Source organism: Oncorhynchus clarkii, chromosome 31 (genome assembly GCF_045791955.1).
Source record: "Oncorhynchus clarkii lewisi isolate Uvic-CL-2024 chromosome 31, UVic_Ocla_1.0, whole genome shotgun sequence".
NCBI lineage: Eukaryota > Metazoa > Chordata > Actinopteri > Salmoniformes > Salmonidae > Oncorhynchus > Oncorhynchus clarkii.
The window spans coordinates 25,602,669-25,617,664 of NC_092177.1; the positions used below are offsets into that span (position 1 = coordinate 25,602,669).

The following is a 14,996-nucleotide window of genomic DNA, read 5'->3' on the forward strand; positions in this document are numbered from 1 at the left end:
ACTGGGTGGGTTTTGAGAGACCAGAGATGAAAGGACTAGGTGGGTTTTGAGAGATCAGAGATGAAAGGACTGGGTGGGTTTTGAGAGATCAGAGATGAAAGGACTGGGTGGGTTTTGAGAGATCAGAGATGAAAGGACTGGGTGGGTTTTGAGAGATGAAAGGACTGGATGGGTTTTGAGAGATCAGAGATGAAAGGACTGGGTGGGGTTTGAGAGATCAGAGATGAAAGGACTGGGTGGGTTTTGAGAGACCAGAGATGAAAGGACTAGGTGGGTTTTGAGAGATCAGAGATGAAAGGACTGGGTGGGTTTTGAGAGATCAGAGATGAAAGGACTGGGTGGGTTTTGAGAGATCAGAGATGAAAGGACTGGGTGGGTTTTGAGAGATGAAAGGACTGGATGGGTTTTGAGAGGTCAGAGATGAAAGGACTGGGTGGGTTTTGAGAGTTCAGAGATGAAAGGACTGGGTGGGTTTTGAGAGATCAGAGATGTAAGGACTGGGTGGGTTTTGAGAGGTCAGAGATGAAAGGACTGGGTGGGTTTTGAGAGATGAAAAGACTGGATGGGTTTTGAGAGATCAGAGATGAAAGGACTGGGTGGGGTTTGATAGATTAACGGACTGGATGGGTTTTGAGAGATGAAAGGACTGGATGGGTTTTGAGAGGTCAGAGGTGAAAGGACTGGATGGGTTTTGAGAGGTCAGAGGTGAATGGACTGGATGGGTTTTGAGAGGTCAGAGGTGAAAGAACTGGATGAATTTTCATCAGTAGCAAAGGAAAGTGAACAATTAATCACAAAAGGGAATTGTAACCATCCCACTCAAGGAAGCTGTTGTAGCATAACAAGTTGGAGTCCAGCCAAGCAGTTTGAGCTGTGGATTTTTCCCAAGAACTGGACCTGGAATGACAGATGAGACTATTTCATGCAGTGCCTAGACAGTATGATTGGGGAGATGCTTGAATACCAATTACACATTTTTGTTAGTCTCATCAAACAGCTGTGTCTTAACCAGTGGCGATCGGTGCCGTTTAAGATGAGGGTGGACAATTTGAATTTCATGAGCATGGCCTTATTTCGATCACAGCATATTGGATGACTGCTGTTAATATTCAACCAGTTGAAAGTAACAGCGATCGGTTTAGAATACTACATCGTACTCCAATTTGTAGATGTAGAAGTAAAGAAATGGATAAATCAACATTCTGATCCAGAGCCAGAGGTAGTTTTCTATGTGTTTGGGCTTAAAAGGTTTCCAAACTGAGACATACGGTCACATTCTTATATTGATAGACAAGTTAGAGAGATTGTTTTCCTTCCAAATTCTGCAAATATGGACAACTAAACACTTCAGGAGTAACTTGAATGCCCCTCTACACATCACAAGAACAAACATGTATATATATATATATATATATATATATACTCCTGTATATATATATATATATATATATATATATATATATATATATATATATATATATATATATATACACACAGTGGGACAAAAAAGTATTTAGTCAGCCACCAATTGTGCAAGTTCTCCCACTTAAACAGATGAGAGAGGCCTGTAAGTTTCATCATAGGTACACTTCAACTATGACAGACGAAATGAGAAAAAAAAATCCAGAAAATCACATTGTAGGATTTTTAATGAATTTATTTGCAAATTATGGTGGAAAATAAGTATTTGGTCATTAACAAAAGTTTATCTCAATACTTTGTTATATACCCTTTGGTCAAATGTTTTCCGTAAGTCTTCACAAGGTTTTCACACACTGTTGCTGGTATTTTGGCCCATTCCTCCATGCAGATCTCCTCTAGAGCAGTGATGTTTTGGGGCTGTTGCTGGGCAACACGGACTTTCAACTCTCTCCAAATATGTTCTATGGGGTTGAGATCTGGAGACTGGCTAGGCCACTCCAGGACCTTGAAATGCTTCTTACGAAGCCACTCCTTTGTTGCCCGGGCGACGGGTTTGGGATCATTGTCATGCTGAAAGACCCAGCCACGTTTCATCTTCAATGCCCTTGCTGATGGAAGGAGGTTTTCACTCAAAATCTCACGAAACATGGCCCCATTCATTCTTTCCTTTACACGGATCAGTCGTCCTGGTCCCTTTGCAGAAAAACAGCCCCAAAGCATGATGTTTCCACCCCCATGCTTCACAGTAGGTATGGTGTTCTTTGGATGCAACTTAGCATTCTTTGTCCTCCAAACATGACGAGTTGAGATTTTACCAAAAAGTTCAATTTTGGTTTCATCTGACCATATGACATTCTCCCAATCTTCTTCTGGATCATCCAAATGCTCTCTAGCAAACTTCAGACGGGCCTGGACATGTACTGGCTTAAGCAGGGGGACACGTCTGGCACTGCAGGATTTGAGTCCCTGGCGGCGTAGTGTGTTACTGATGGTAGGCTTTGTTACTTTGGTCCCAGCTCTCTGCAGGTCATTCACTAGGTCCCCCCGTGTGGTTCTGGGATTTTTGCTCACCGTTCTTGTGATCATTTTGACCCCACGGGGTGAGATCTTGCGTGGAGCCCCACATCGAGGGAGATTATCAGTGGTCTTGTATGTCTTCCATTTCCTAATAATTGCTCCCACAGTTGATTTCTTCAAACCAAGCTGCTTACCTATTGCAGATTCAGTCTTCCCAGCCTGGTGCAGGTCTACAATTTTGTTTCTGGTGTCCTTTGACAGCTCTTTGGTCTTGGCCATAGTGGAGTTTGGAGTGTCACTGTTTGAGGTTGTGGACAGGTGTCTTTTATACTGATAACAAGTTCAAACAGGTGCCATTAATACAGGTAATGAGTGGAGGACAGAGGATCCTCTTAAAGAAGAAGTTACAGGTCTGTGAGAGCCAGAAATCTTGCTTGTTTGTAGGTGACCAAATACTTATTTTCCACCGTAATTTGCAAATAAATTCATAACAAATCCTACAATGTGATATTCTGGATTTTTTTCTCATTTTGTCTGTCATGGTTGAAGTGTACCTATGATGAAAATTACAGGCCTCTCTCATCTTTTTAAGTGGGAGAACTTGCACAATTGGTGGCTGACTAAATACTTTTTTGCCCGACTGTATGTACACTGCTCAAAAAAATAAAGGGAACACTAAAATAACACATCCTAGATCTGAATGAATGAAATATTCTTATTAAATACTTTTTTCTTTACATAGTTGAATGTGCTGACAACAAAATCACACAAAAATTATCAATGGAAATCAAATTTATCAACCCATGGAGGTCTGGATATGGAGTCACACTCAAAATTAAAGTGGAAAACCACACTACAGGCTGATACAACCTTGATGTAATGTCCTTAAAACAAGTCAAAATGAGGCTCAGTAGTGTGTGTCGCCTCCACGTGCCTGTATGACCTCCCTATAACGCCTGGGCCTGCTCCTGATGAGGTGGCGGATGGTCTTCTGAGGGATCTCCTCCCAGACCTGGACTAAAGCATCCGCCAACTCCTGGACAGTCTGTGGTGAAACGTGGCGTTGGTGGATGGAGAGAGACATGATGTCCCAGATATGCTCAATTGGATTCAGGTCTGGGGAACGGGCGGGCCAGTCCATAGCATCAATGCCTTCCTCTTGCAGGAACTGCTGACACACTCCAGCCACATGAGGTCTAGCATTGTCTTGCATTAGGAGGAACCCAGGGCCAACCGCACCAGCATATGGTCTCACAAGGTTTCTGAGGATCTCATCTCAGTTCCTAATGGCAGTCAGGCTACCTCTGGCGAGCACATGGAGGGCTGTGCGGCCCCCCAAAGAAATAGCACCCCACACCATGACTCACCCACCGCCAAACCGGTCATGCTGGAGGATGTTGCAGGCAGCAGAACGTTCTCCACGGCGTCTCCAGACTCTGTCACGTCTGTCACATGTGCTCAGTGTGAACCTGCATTCATCTGTGAAGAGCACAGGGCGCCAGTGGCGAATTTGCCAATCTTGGTGTTCTCTGGCAAATGCCAAACGTCATGCACGGTGTTGGGCTGTAAGCACAACCCCCACCTGTGGACGTCGGGCCCTCATACCACCCTCATGGAGTCTGTTTCTGACCGTTTGAGCAGACACATGCACATTTGCATTTTGCAGGGGTCTGGCAGTGCTCCTCCTGCTCCTCCTTGCACAAATGCGGAGGTAGCGGTCCTGCTGCTGGGTTGTTGCCCTCCTACGGCCTACTCCACATCTCATGATGTACTGGCCTGTCTCCTGGTAGCGCCTCCATGCTCTGGACACTATGCTGACAGTCACAGCAAACCTTCTTGCCACAGCTCGCATTGATGTGCCATCCTGGATGAGCTGCACTACCTGAGCCACTTGTGTGGGTTGTAGACTCCGTCTCATGCTACCACTAGAGTGAAAGCACCGCCAGCATTCAAAAGTGACCAAAACATCAGCCAGGAAGCATAGGAACTGAGAAGTGGTCTGTGGTCACCACCTGCAGAACCACTCCTTTATTGGGGGTGTCTTGCTAATTGCCTATACTTTCCACCTGTTGTCTATTCCATTTGCACAACAGCATGTGAAATGTATTGTCAATCAGTGTTGCTTCCTAAGTAGACAGTTTGATTTCACAGAAGTGTGATTGACTTGGAGTTACATTGTGTTGTTTAAGTGTTCCCTTTACTTTTTTGAGCAGTGTATATATACAGTACCAGTCAAAAGTTTGGACACACCTACTCATTCAAGGGTTTTTCTTTATTTTTACTAGGTAGTCACCTGGAATGTATCATCAAGGCAAGGGGAGGCTACAAATATAAAATATATTTTGATTTGTTTAACACTTTCTTGGTTACTACATGATTTCATATGTGTTATATCATAGTTTTGACGTCTTCACTATTATTCTACAATGTAGAAGATAGTAAAACTAAAGAAGAACCCTGGAATGAGTAGAAGGTGCCCAAACTTTTGACTGGTACCGTATATATAAAAAAGGGGTTTATGAGGTCAGAGGTCAGAATATGATGTCAAAATACTGTCATGACGACCTTGGGAGATGCGCCATGGAAACCAGAGGCAGACAGACACTTCAGGCAGACAATCAGGTAGACAGATAGTCAGACTCTTCAGACAGACAGGCAGACAGGAAGATTTGTTGACGGACAGACAGGCGTGCAGGGATACAGAAATACAGACAGCCACACACACACACACACACACACACACACACACACACACACACACACACACACACACACACACACACACACACACACACACACACACACACACACACACACACACACACACACACACACTCCCAGAGCAGGCTAATTACAGCGTGCCCTCGTCACGTCGCTGTTGGCCCGACACACCTTAGCTCTAATGGAGGAAACCTTCTGAACATTGTGCTAATGGCTAATGCTAACGCTAATGCTAACACAACACACAGCTGCCACACAGGAGCAGGACACTTTAACTAGCGTTTACACAACAACAACCAAGAGAGTGAATGTGCATGTGGTCACAAATGTGTATACAGAGACTGTTCAGCTTTTCTCTATTTCCTTCTCTATCATCTATATTATATATCATATCATGAACACATTATAGGGATCAGTTTGCCTGGTAACCGGATGTGTTGGTTTCTGTTTTAGCCACATCCTATCTAATTCTGCATTTAACCAACAGTTGTCTAAAGTAGAAACACAAACAGATCTGTCAGGTATCACTGTGTAAACAATCGTATACTCACTTCCTCATTCCCAGTTTTCCCCAGGAGATTTGGTGACCCCTGTGTCATTGTGTTCCCAGTAAATTGCAGGCTACGAGTGGCTGAGTCAGTTGAAAAGACATTCACAGGGCTCAGTCTGGCACAGAGGTCAGAGGTCAGTCTGGGACCGAGTCATTATTAATGAGCTTCAGAGCACATCACCTATTAATGGCTTGTGAACTCTGGCAAGACAGGTCTTGATAGCAAAGGCATTAATATATTCATCTCCCGAGGGAGTGCTGTGTGATATTTGGACTGTTTAATAGTTAGAGTTTTTGTTACCAGCAGGAGTAAAGATCTGAGGTCAGCTATACACAAGTTGACGCAAGTCATTATAATACGAAAGAGGGTCAAACTTACCTCAGTGTCAGCGGTCTTGCTTTGTTTCAGCTGCCTCTCCTCTCCTCTGCTCTACTCTACTCTGTGAGACTGGACAGAAACCAGAAGTTCATTCCTCATGTTTGTGTGTGTGTTTATGTATGTGTATGAGTCATACTCCCTTGCTCTCTCTCTCTCTCTCTCTCTCTCTCTCTCTATCTCTCTCTCTCTCTCTCTCTCTCTCTCGCTCGCTCGCTCGCTCGCTCTCTCTCTTTCTCTCGCTCTTTCTCTCTCTCTCTCTCTCTCGCTCTTTCTCTCGCTCTTTCTCTCGCTCTCTCTCTCGCTCTTTCTCTCGCTCTCTCTCGCGCTCTCTCTCTCTCTCTCGCTCTTTCTCTCACTCTTTCTCTCGCTCTCTCTCTCTCGCTCTCTCTCTCGCTCTTTCTCGCACTCTCTCTCTTTCTCTCACTCTCTCTCTCTCTCTCTTTCTCTCGCTCTCTCACACTTAATTAATCAATTTAATAGTCTTCCAGTTGCATATACAATTTATGATTTATTTTCATACTCGCTCACGCTGCATGGTAAACAAGCTGTCCCTTCTAATAGAGAAGCCTTTAAAAACAAGGTATCAGTTAGCATACAGATCTGAATTAGCCACCGTACTGTTTTATAGCTCACCCACATTTTCAATTTCCATGCCAGCGCTTATACTATCCTTCTCTGTCTCTGAGACCAGTTCCATGCTAGTGCTTATACTATCCTTCTCTATCTCTGAGACCAGTTCCATGCTAGTGCTTATACTATCCTTCTCTGTCTCTGAGACCAGTTCCATGCTAGCGCTTATACTATCCTTCTCTGTCTCTGAGACCAGTTCCATGCTAGTGCTTATACTATCCTTCTCTATCTCTGAGACCAGTTCCATGCTAGTGCTTATACTATCCTTCTCTATCTCTGAGACAGGTTCTGCCTCTCAGATGACACCTATTGCTGATGTAGTACCACGTTGGTTTGTTCATACTGCTGTCCACCAAACATAGGAGGAAAACAGGGTCATTATTAAAACTTAAAGGAGGTTGGGAGGGTTCTGTACTGAGTGGTTTTAATGAAGGAGTCTCAGATACATTGTGGATGTGTATCTTTACTGGCATTCCATATTTGGGTGAGAAGACACAGCTTTCAGAGTTGTCAGAGTTGTTCTCTCTGGAATCACATCCCCCTGGGTCGGTTTCTGTGTTACATCTTTTCATTTGTTTCTCTCTGTCTTCCCTAGCAGTCTTTTATTCAATCTTATCCCAGCTCTCTCTATCTCTATCTTTCAGTGACGGAGGCACTCCACCACAGCATGTTTTGTATCCAAAGTGTCCATGCGTCATAACTGCTACCTACATATGGGTTCTCCTACAAACACATGTCTCTGCCTCTCTCTCTCTCTCTCTCTCTCTCTCTCTCTCTCTCTCTCTCTCTCTCTCTCTCCCTCTCTGCCTCTCTCTCTCTCTCTCTCCCTTTCTGCCTCTCTCTCTCTCCCCCTCTCTCTCCCTCTCTGCCCCTCTCTCTCTCTCCCTCTCTGCCTCTCTCTCTCTCTCTCTCTCTCTCTCTCTCTCTCTCACCACACCCACCTGTCTCTCTCCCTCTCTCTCCCTCTCTGTCTCTCTCCCTCTCTCCAGACCCACCTGTTTCCCTCCCTCTCTCCAGACCCACCTGTTTCCCTCCATCTCTCCAGACCCACCTGTTTCCCTCCATCTCTCCAGACCCACCTGGCGCCACACACCTGTAAACTCCATGCTCTTTTCTTCTTGAGTCACAAGGTTTTTGCCTCACTCCTGTTTTTAGGTCAAGGTGATAACGTATCACACACACACACACACACACATACACACACACACACACACACACACACACACACACACACACACACACACACACACACACACACACACACACACACACACACACACACACACACACACACACACACACACACACACAGTCTCTTGGTTTGTTCCATTGTGGTTTCCCGTCTGTCCATTAGAACGATGAGGTCTTCTGCTATAGCCTCTGTCCATTCTGTTTCCACAGCAACTGGGGTGTAATGGACCAAGGATGCATGCTGTGGACGAGAGTAGTCACTTCAATTAAATTGGGTGCTTTATACAGAAGTCAATTTGACCATAGTTTGTTTATCATTTATTTATAGGTATCGAGTTCTCACGTGTTTTCTGAAAAGCAAAAGTTTGCTTGTTCTGTGCAACTAGTCTATAACTTGACCTCTTGTCAAATGTGATGTCTACCACCCTCTATTGGATAAGTACGGCAACTACACATCAATTTTACATCTCCATCACTCATATTGAGTGAATGATTTAGTAGTAGGTTACATCCACAGTGAGTAGAATGGCAGAAGCTTCTTTAGATGCAGGGCTGGTTACATCTGTCTGGTCCGACCATCAGGTGAGCAATAAGAGGAGCTGGGATTTTTACGAGAGCAGTTCAAGGTCAGAAACAGATTGTCAAGTCTGTTGTGTTGTCTTATATCAAACATAACAGGTCTATTATTCAGATTCATTCAGAGTGCATTTGAACATTTTATTCCAGATAGGCGGCCAAGAAGTGAATAAGATCATTTGTGACTTTAGACTAAACCACTGCCTCACTTACATTTAAACAGCCATGCTGCCCATTGGCCACTCGTTGAAAACAGGTTCATTGTTCAGACTGAGGTCAGATGCAGAGTTGCAGTCAGTGAACAGCTACACAACTAACGACAGTTCCCCTGTGAGAGCTGTGAAGAGACGAAGAAAGGAGAAAGAGAAGAGGAAGGAAGGAGAGGGGGAGGAGCTCTCTGCTTTCATATACAGAACAAAATGCAGAAGTGAGAGGTAGAGTGGAAAACGTATCTCAGACACCCAAAGAGAGAGAGAGAGAGAGAGAGAGGGGAAAGAGAAGCAGTCATGGCTCCTTGGATGAGGACCACCACGGAGCGGTATGGCGTAGGTAAGTAATCCATGCTCACCTGTGTAGGCCTCCATGTGTGTGTGTGTTTGCAGAAGGGTGATGGCCCTTCGCCCTTGCTTTCTCCATGACAGGATGTGGGCGGGTGTCAGCTAACAGACTCTAGCAGTATGACTCTGACAGTGTGACTATGTCTGCACAGTCATGAGGTAGAGATCACTGATAGACCTCTGTGTCGAGAGAAACAAAATGGCTGAATCAGACTTCATGACATGGCTGTCAGGAATCACTTCACACATGATGGCAGTGGTTCAACTCGCGTACCTTTCCTAATCAGAAAGACTGATTCTATCACTGTCACTTTTCAGAAACATATTCCTCTTCAGAGCAGGGTTTCTAGTTGCTGCAGTAGTTCTACATGTATTAGAAACTGATGACGTGAGAAGGGGAAGATGTTCCGGCTTTGTCCTTATCATGGGTAATCTCTTGATTGACCCGTTTGGCCTTAAAGAGCAGAGTGTTTGATATAGCTCAACCCTGACGCAATATGCAAAATAATATTGAATATAAAAAGTAACATGTATCATTGAGATCGTGTTAGATTGAAAACACAGGAAGTGCAGGAGGGAGGAAGTAACATGAGGTTTCATAAATACAGCAACAGCACAGCAGTGTTTCTAACATCATGTGTACACAGACCTAGAAAACACAGTGTACAACCATAGTATTACTGATAAACAAGATATATATATATATATATATATATATATATATACATATATATAGATATACATAGATATTGGACATAGAAAGAGGTCACACAATTCTTGACATAGTTGTGCAACAGTGGAGGCTGGTGGGAGGAGCTATAGGAGGACGGGCTCATTGTAATGTCTGGAATGGTATAAATGGATCAAACATGAAGCCATAGGTTTGACTCAGTTCCATTTATTCCATTCCCATCCTCCTATAGCTCCCCCCACCAGCCTCCTCTGTTGTACAAACACATATCATTTTTTCTTTATCTAATCTAAACATGAGGAACAAGCATGTATAAATCTCATAATAATAGTGAAAAGACCTCGCCCCCCAACAAGCAAAAAAAACAACATACTATCCTCTCCCTCCCCTGAACAATAAAGTCTGAGTGTTTTCTTGGGCTTAAGGGTGAAAACAAAAGGTAATGAATAGGTTTCTGTTATGTTCTCTCTGTTTTAGGGTCTCTCTCTGCGGTACACTGTATGACCCTCTCGTCTCTCTGTGTCTCCCCTAGTAATGTGGAATTTCATTGGCCTTGGAGAGAAGCAGCTGTCTCTGGAGATTGGGGACACGGTCCACATCCAGGAGACCTGCGATGGTAAGGGAGCTGGCTGGGAATGTACTGGTTTTACCGGGAAAAATGTGGAATGTAAACTGGGAATAATGTGGGATGTAAACTGGGAATAATGTGGGATGTAAACTGGGAATAATGTGGGATGTAAACTGGGAATAATGTGGTATGGAAACTGAGAATAATGTGGGATGTATACTGGGAATAATGTGGTATGGAAACTGAGAATAATGTGGGATGTAAACTGAGAATAATGTGGGATGTAAACTGGGAATAATGTGGGATGTATACTGGGAATAATGTGGTATGGAAACTGAGAATAATGTGGGATGTAAACTGGGAATAATGTGGGATGTAAACTGGGAATAATGTGGTATGGAAACTGAGAATAATGTGGGATGTAAACTGGGAATAATGTGGAATGTAAACTGGGAATAATGTGGGATGGAAACTGGGAATAATGTGGGATTTAAACTGGGAATAATGTAGGATGGAAACTAAGAATAATGTGGGATGTAAACTGGGAATAATGTGGGATGGAAACTGAGAATAATGTGGGATTTAAACTGGGAATAATGTAGGATGGAAACTGGAGAAATTGTGGGATGTAAACCAGGAATAATGTCTGAATGTACACTGTAAATAATGTAGAATGTAAACTGGGAATAATGTGGTATGGAAACTGATAATAATGTGGGATGTAAACTGGGAATAATGTGGGATGGAAACTGAGAATAATGTGGGATTTAAACTGGGAATAATGTAGGATGGAAACTGGGGAAATTGTGGGATGTAAACCAGGAATAATGTAGGATGGAAACTGGAAATAATGTAGAATGTAAACTGGGAATAACGTGGTATGGAAATTGCTAATAATGTGGGATTTAAACTGGGAATAATGTCTGAATGTACACTGGGAATAATGTGGGATGGAAACTGAAAATAATGTGGTATGGAAACTGAGAATAATATGGGATTTAAACTGGGAATAATGTCTGAATGTAAACTGGGAATGATGTGGGATGTAAACTGGGAATAATGTGGGATGTAAACTGCGAATAATGTGGGATTTAACCTGAGAACAATGTGGGATGTAAACTGAGAATAATGTGGGATTTAACCTGAGAACAATGTAGAATGTAAACTGGGAATAATGTGGGATTTAACCTGAGAACAATGTAGAATGTAAACTGAGAATAATGTGGGATTTAACCTGAGAACAATGTGGGATGTAAACTGGGAATAATGTGGGATGTAAACTGGGAATAATGTGGGATGTAACCTGAGAATAATGTGGGATGTAAACTGGGAATAATGTGGTATGGAAACTGAGAATAATGTGGGATTTAACCTGAGAACAATGTGGGATGTAAACTGGGAATAATGTCTGAATGTACACTGGGAATAATGTGGGATGGAAACTGAAAATAATGTGGTATGGAAACTGAGAATAATGTGGGATTTAAACTGGGAATAATGTCTGAATGTAAACTGGAATAGTGTGGGATGTAAACTGGAATAGTGTGGGATGTAAACTGGGAATAATGTGGGATGTAACCCGAGAACAATGTGCGATTAAAACTTGGAATATTGTGTGATGGAACCTGGGAATAACATGGGATGGAAACTAGGTCTATTGCGGGATGTAAACTGGGAATGTAAACTGGAATATAAACTGTGAATAATGTGGGATGTAAACTGGGAATGTAAACTGGGAATGTAAACTGCGAATAATTTCTGGATATAAACTGGGAATAATATCTGGATGTAAACTCTGAATAATGTGGGATGGCAACTGAGTATAATGTGGAATGGAAAATTAGATTTAAACTGGGACTGGAAGCTGGTATTAATGTGGAATGGAAACTGAGAATGATGTGGTATGTTGTGACTGTACCCTGTGTTGTGACTGTATCCTGTCCTGTGACTGTATCCTGTCCTGTGACTGTATCCTGTGTTGTGACTGTACCCTGTGTTGTGACTGTACCCTGTGTTGTGACTGTACCCTGTGTTGTGACTGTACCCTGTGTTGTGACTGTACCCTGTGTTGTGACTGTATCCTGTGTTGTGACTGTATCCTGTGTTGTGACTGTACCCTGTGTTGTGACTGTACCCTGTGTTGTGACTGTACCCTGTGTTGTGACTGTACCCTGTGTTGTGACTGTATTCTGTCTTGTGACTGTACCAGAAAGCTCCACTAGGGGGCAAATAACACCATTGAACACAATGAAAATCCAATTGAACCATTGTAATAAAATAATCTGTTATCTTCTAACAGGATGGCAGCACAGACATTGTCCTATGTTGACTGTACCCTGTGTTGTGACTGTACCCTGTGTTGTGACTGTACCCTGTGTTGTGACTGTATCCTGTGTTGTGACTGTATCCTGTCCTGTGACTGTACCCTGTGTTGTGACTGTACCCTGTGTTGTGACTGTATCCTGTGTTGTGACTGGTACCCTGTGTTGTGACTGTACCCTGTGTTGTGACTGTACCCTGTGTTGTGACTGTACCCTGTGTTGTGACTGTACCCTGTGTTGTGACTGTATCCTGTGTTGTGACTGTATTCTGTCTTGTGACTGTACCCTGTGTTGTGACTGTACCCTGTGTTGTGACTGTACCCTGTGTTGTGACTGTACCCTGTGTTGTGACTGTATCCTGTGTTGTGACTGTACCCTGTGTTGTGACTGTATCCTGTGTTGTGACTGGTACCCTGTGTTGTGACTGTACCCTGTGTTGTGACTGTACCCTGTGTTGTGACTCTACCCTGTGTTGTGACTGTACCCTGTGTTGTGACTGTATCCTGTCCTGTGACTGTACCCTGTCCTGTGACTGTACCCTGTGTTGTGACTGTACCCTGTGTTGTGACTGTACCCTGTGTTGTGACTGTACCCTGTGTTGTGACTGTATTCTGTCTTGTGACTGTACCCTGTGTTGTGACTGTATCCTGTGTTGTGACTGTACCCTGTGTTGTGACTGTACCCTGTGTTGTGACTGTACCCTGTGTTGTGACTGTATCCTGTGTTGTGACTGTACCCTGTGTTGTGACTGTACCCTGTGTTGTGACTGTATCATGTGTTTTGACTGTATGCTGTTCTGTGACTGTACCCTGTGTTGTGACTGTATCATGCGTTGTGACTGTATCATGTGTTTTGACTGTATCATGTGTTGTGACTGTACCCTGTGTTGTAACTGTACCCTGTGTTGTGACTGTACCCTGTGTTGTGACTGTACCCTGTGTTGTGACTGTATTCTGTGTTGTGACTGTACCCTGTGTTGTGACTGTACCCTGTGTTGTGACTGTACCCTGTGTTGTGACTGTATCCTGTGTTGTGACTGTACCCTGTGTTGTGACTGTACACTGTGTTGTGACTGTACCCTGTGTTGTGACTGTACCCTGTGTTGTGACTGTATCCTGTGTTGTGTCTGTATCCTGTGTTGTGACTGTATCCTGTCTTGTGACTATATCCTGTGTTGTGACTGTATCCGTTGTTGTGACTGTATCCTGTGTTTGACTGTACCCTGTGTTGTGACTGTACCCTGTGATGTGACTGTATCCTGTGTTGTGACTGTACCCTGTGTTGTGACTGTATTCTGTGTTGTGACTGTACCCTGTGTTGTGACTGTACCCTGTGTTGTGACTGTATCATGTGTTTTGACTGTATGCTGTTCTGTGACTGTACCCTGTGTTGTGACTGTATCATGCGTTGTGACTGTATCATGTGTTTTGAGTGTATCATGTGTTGTGACTGTACCCTGTGTTGTAACTGTACCCTGTGTTGTGACTGTACCCTGTGTTGTGACTGTACCCTGTGTTGTGACTGTATCCTGTGTTGTGACTGTACCCTGTGTTGTGACTGTACCCTGTGTTGTGACTGTACCCTGTGTTGTGACTGTACCCTGTGTTGTGACTGTATCCTGTGTTGTGTCTGTATCCTGTGTTGTGACTGTACCCTGTGTTGTGACTGTACCCTGTGTTGTGACTGTACCCTGTGTTGTGACTGTATCCTGTGTTGTGTCTGTATCCTGTGTTGTGACTGTATCCTGTCTTGTGACTATATCCTGTGTTGTGACTGTATCCGTTGTTGTGACTGTATCCTGTGTTTGACTGTACCCTGTGTTGTGACTGTACCCTGTGATGTGACTGTATCCTGTGTTGTGACTCTACCCTGTGTTGTGACTGTACACTGTGTTGTGACTGTATCCTGTGTTTGACTGTACCCTGTGATGTGTCTGTATCCTGTGTTTGACTGTACCCTGTGTTGTGACTGTACCCTGTTTTCTCTGGTTGCAGGCTGGTATAAAGGCTACCTGGTCAGGAACAATGATCGACAGGTAAGACACAGCTGGTCAATTGAGGACAGGATAGTTTGTTTGGATTTGAACAAGTATCTCTCTACATACTCTCTCTCCATCCCCTCTACCTCCCCCCTCTTCTCTCCTCCACTCTCTACCTCCCTCCCTCTGCTCTCCCTCCTTCTCTACCTGCCTCCCTCCTCTCTCCCCTCTCTCTATCTACCTTTCTCTCCTCTCTCCCCTCTCTCTATCTACTTCTCTCTCCTCTCTCCCTCTCTACCTGCCTCCTTCCTCTCTCCCTCTCTACCTGCCTCCCTCCTCTCTCCCCTCTCTCTATCTACCTTTCTCTCCTCTCTCTACCTCTCTCTCCTCTCTCC

General features: G+C 43.9%; 1 protein-coding gene across 2 annotated transcripts in view; it reads left to right on the forward strand.

The window, feature by feature from the left end:
• Nucleotides 1-8,867: 8,867 nt before the first annotated feature.
• The window catches only part of LOC139391188 (dedicator of cytokinesis protein 2-like), a 140,919-nt gene continuing 134,790 nt past the window's right edge, over nt 8,868-14,996 (forward strand). The window contains exons 1-3 of one of the 2 annotated variants that reach the window (XM_071138779.1): nt 8,868-9,035; nt 10,267-10,350; nt 14,618-14,658. In XM_071138779.1, the coding sequence (XP_070994880.1) occupies nt 8,993-9,035; nt 10,267-10,350; nt 14,618-14,658 (168 nt within the window). In that variant the 5' untranslated portion in view covers nt 8,868-8,992. The remainder of the gene's footprint in view (nt 9,036-10,266; nt 10,351-14,617; nt 14,659-14,996) is intronic. The other variant, XM_071138778.1, reaches the window with a different exon arrangement.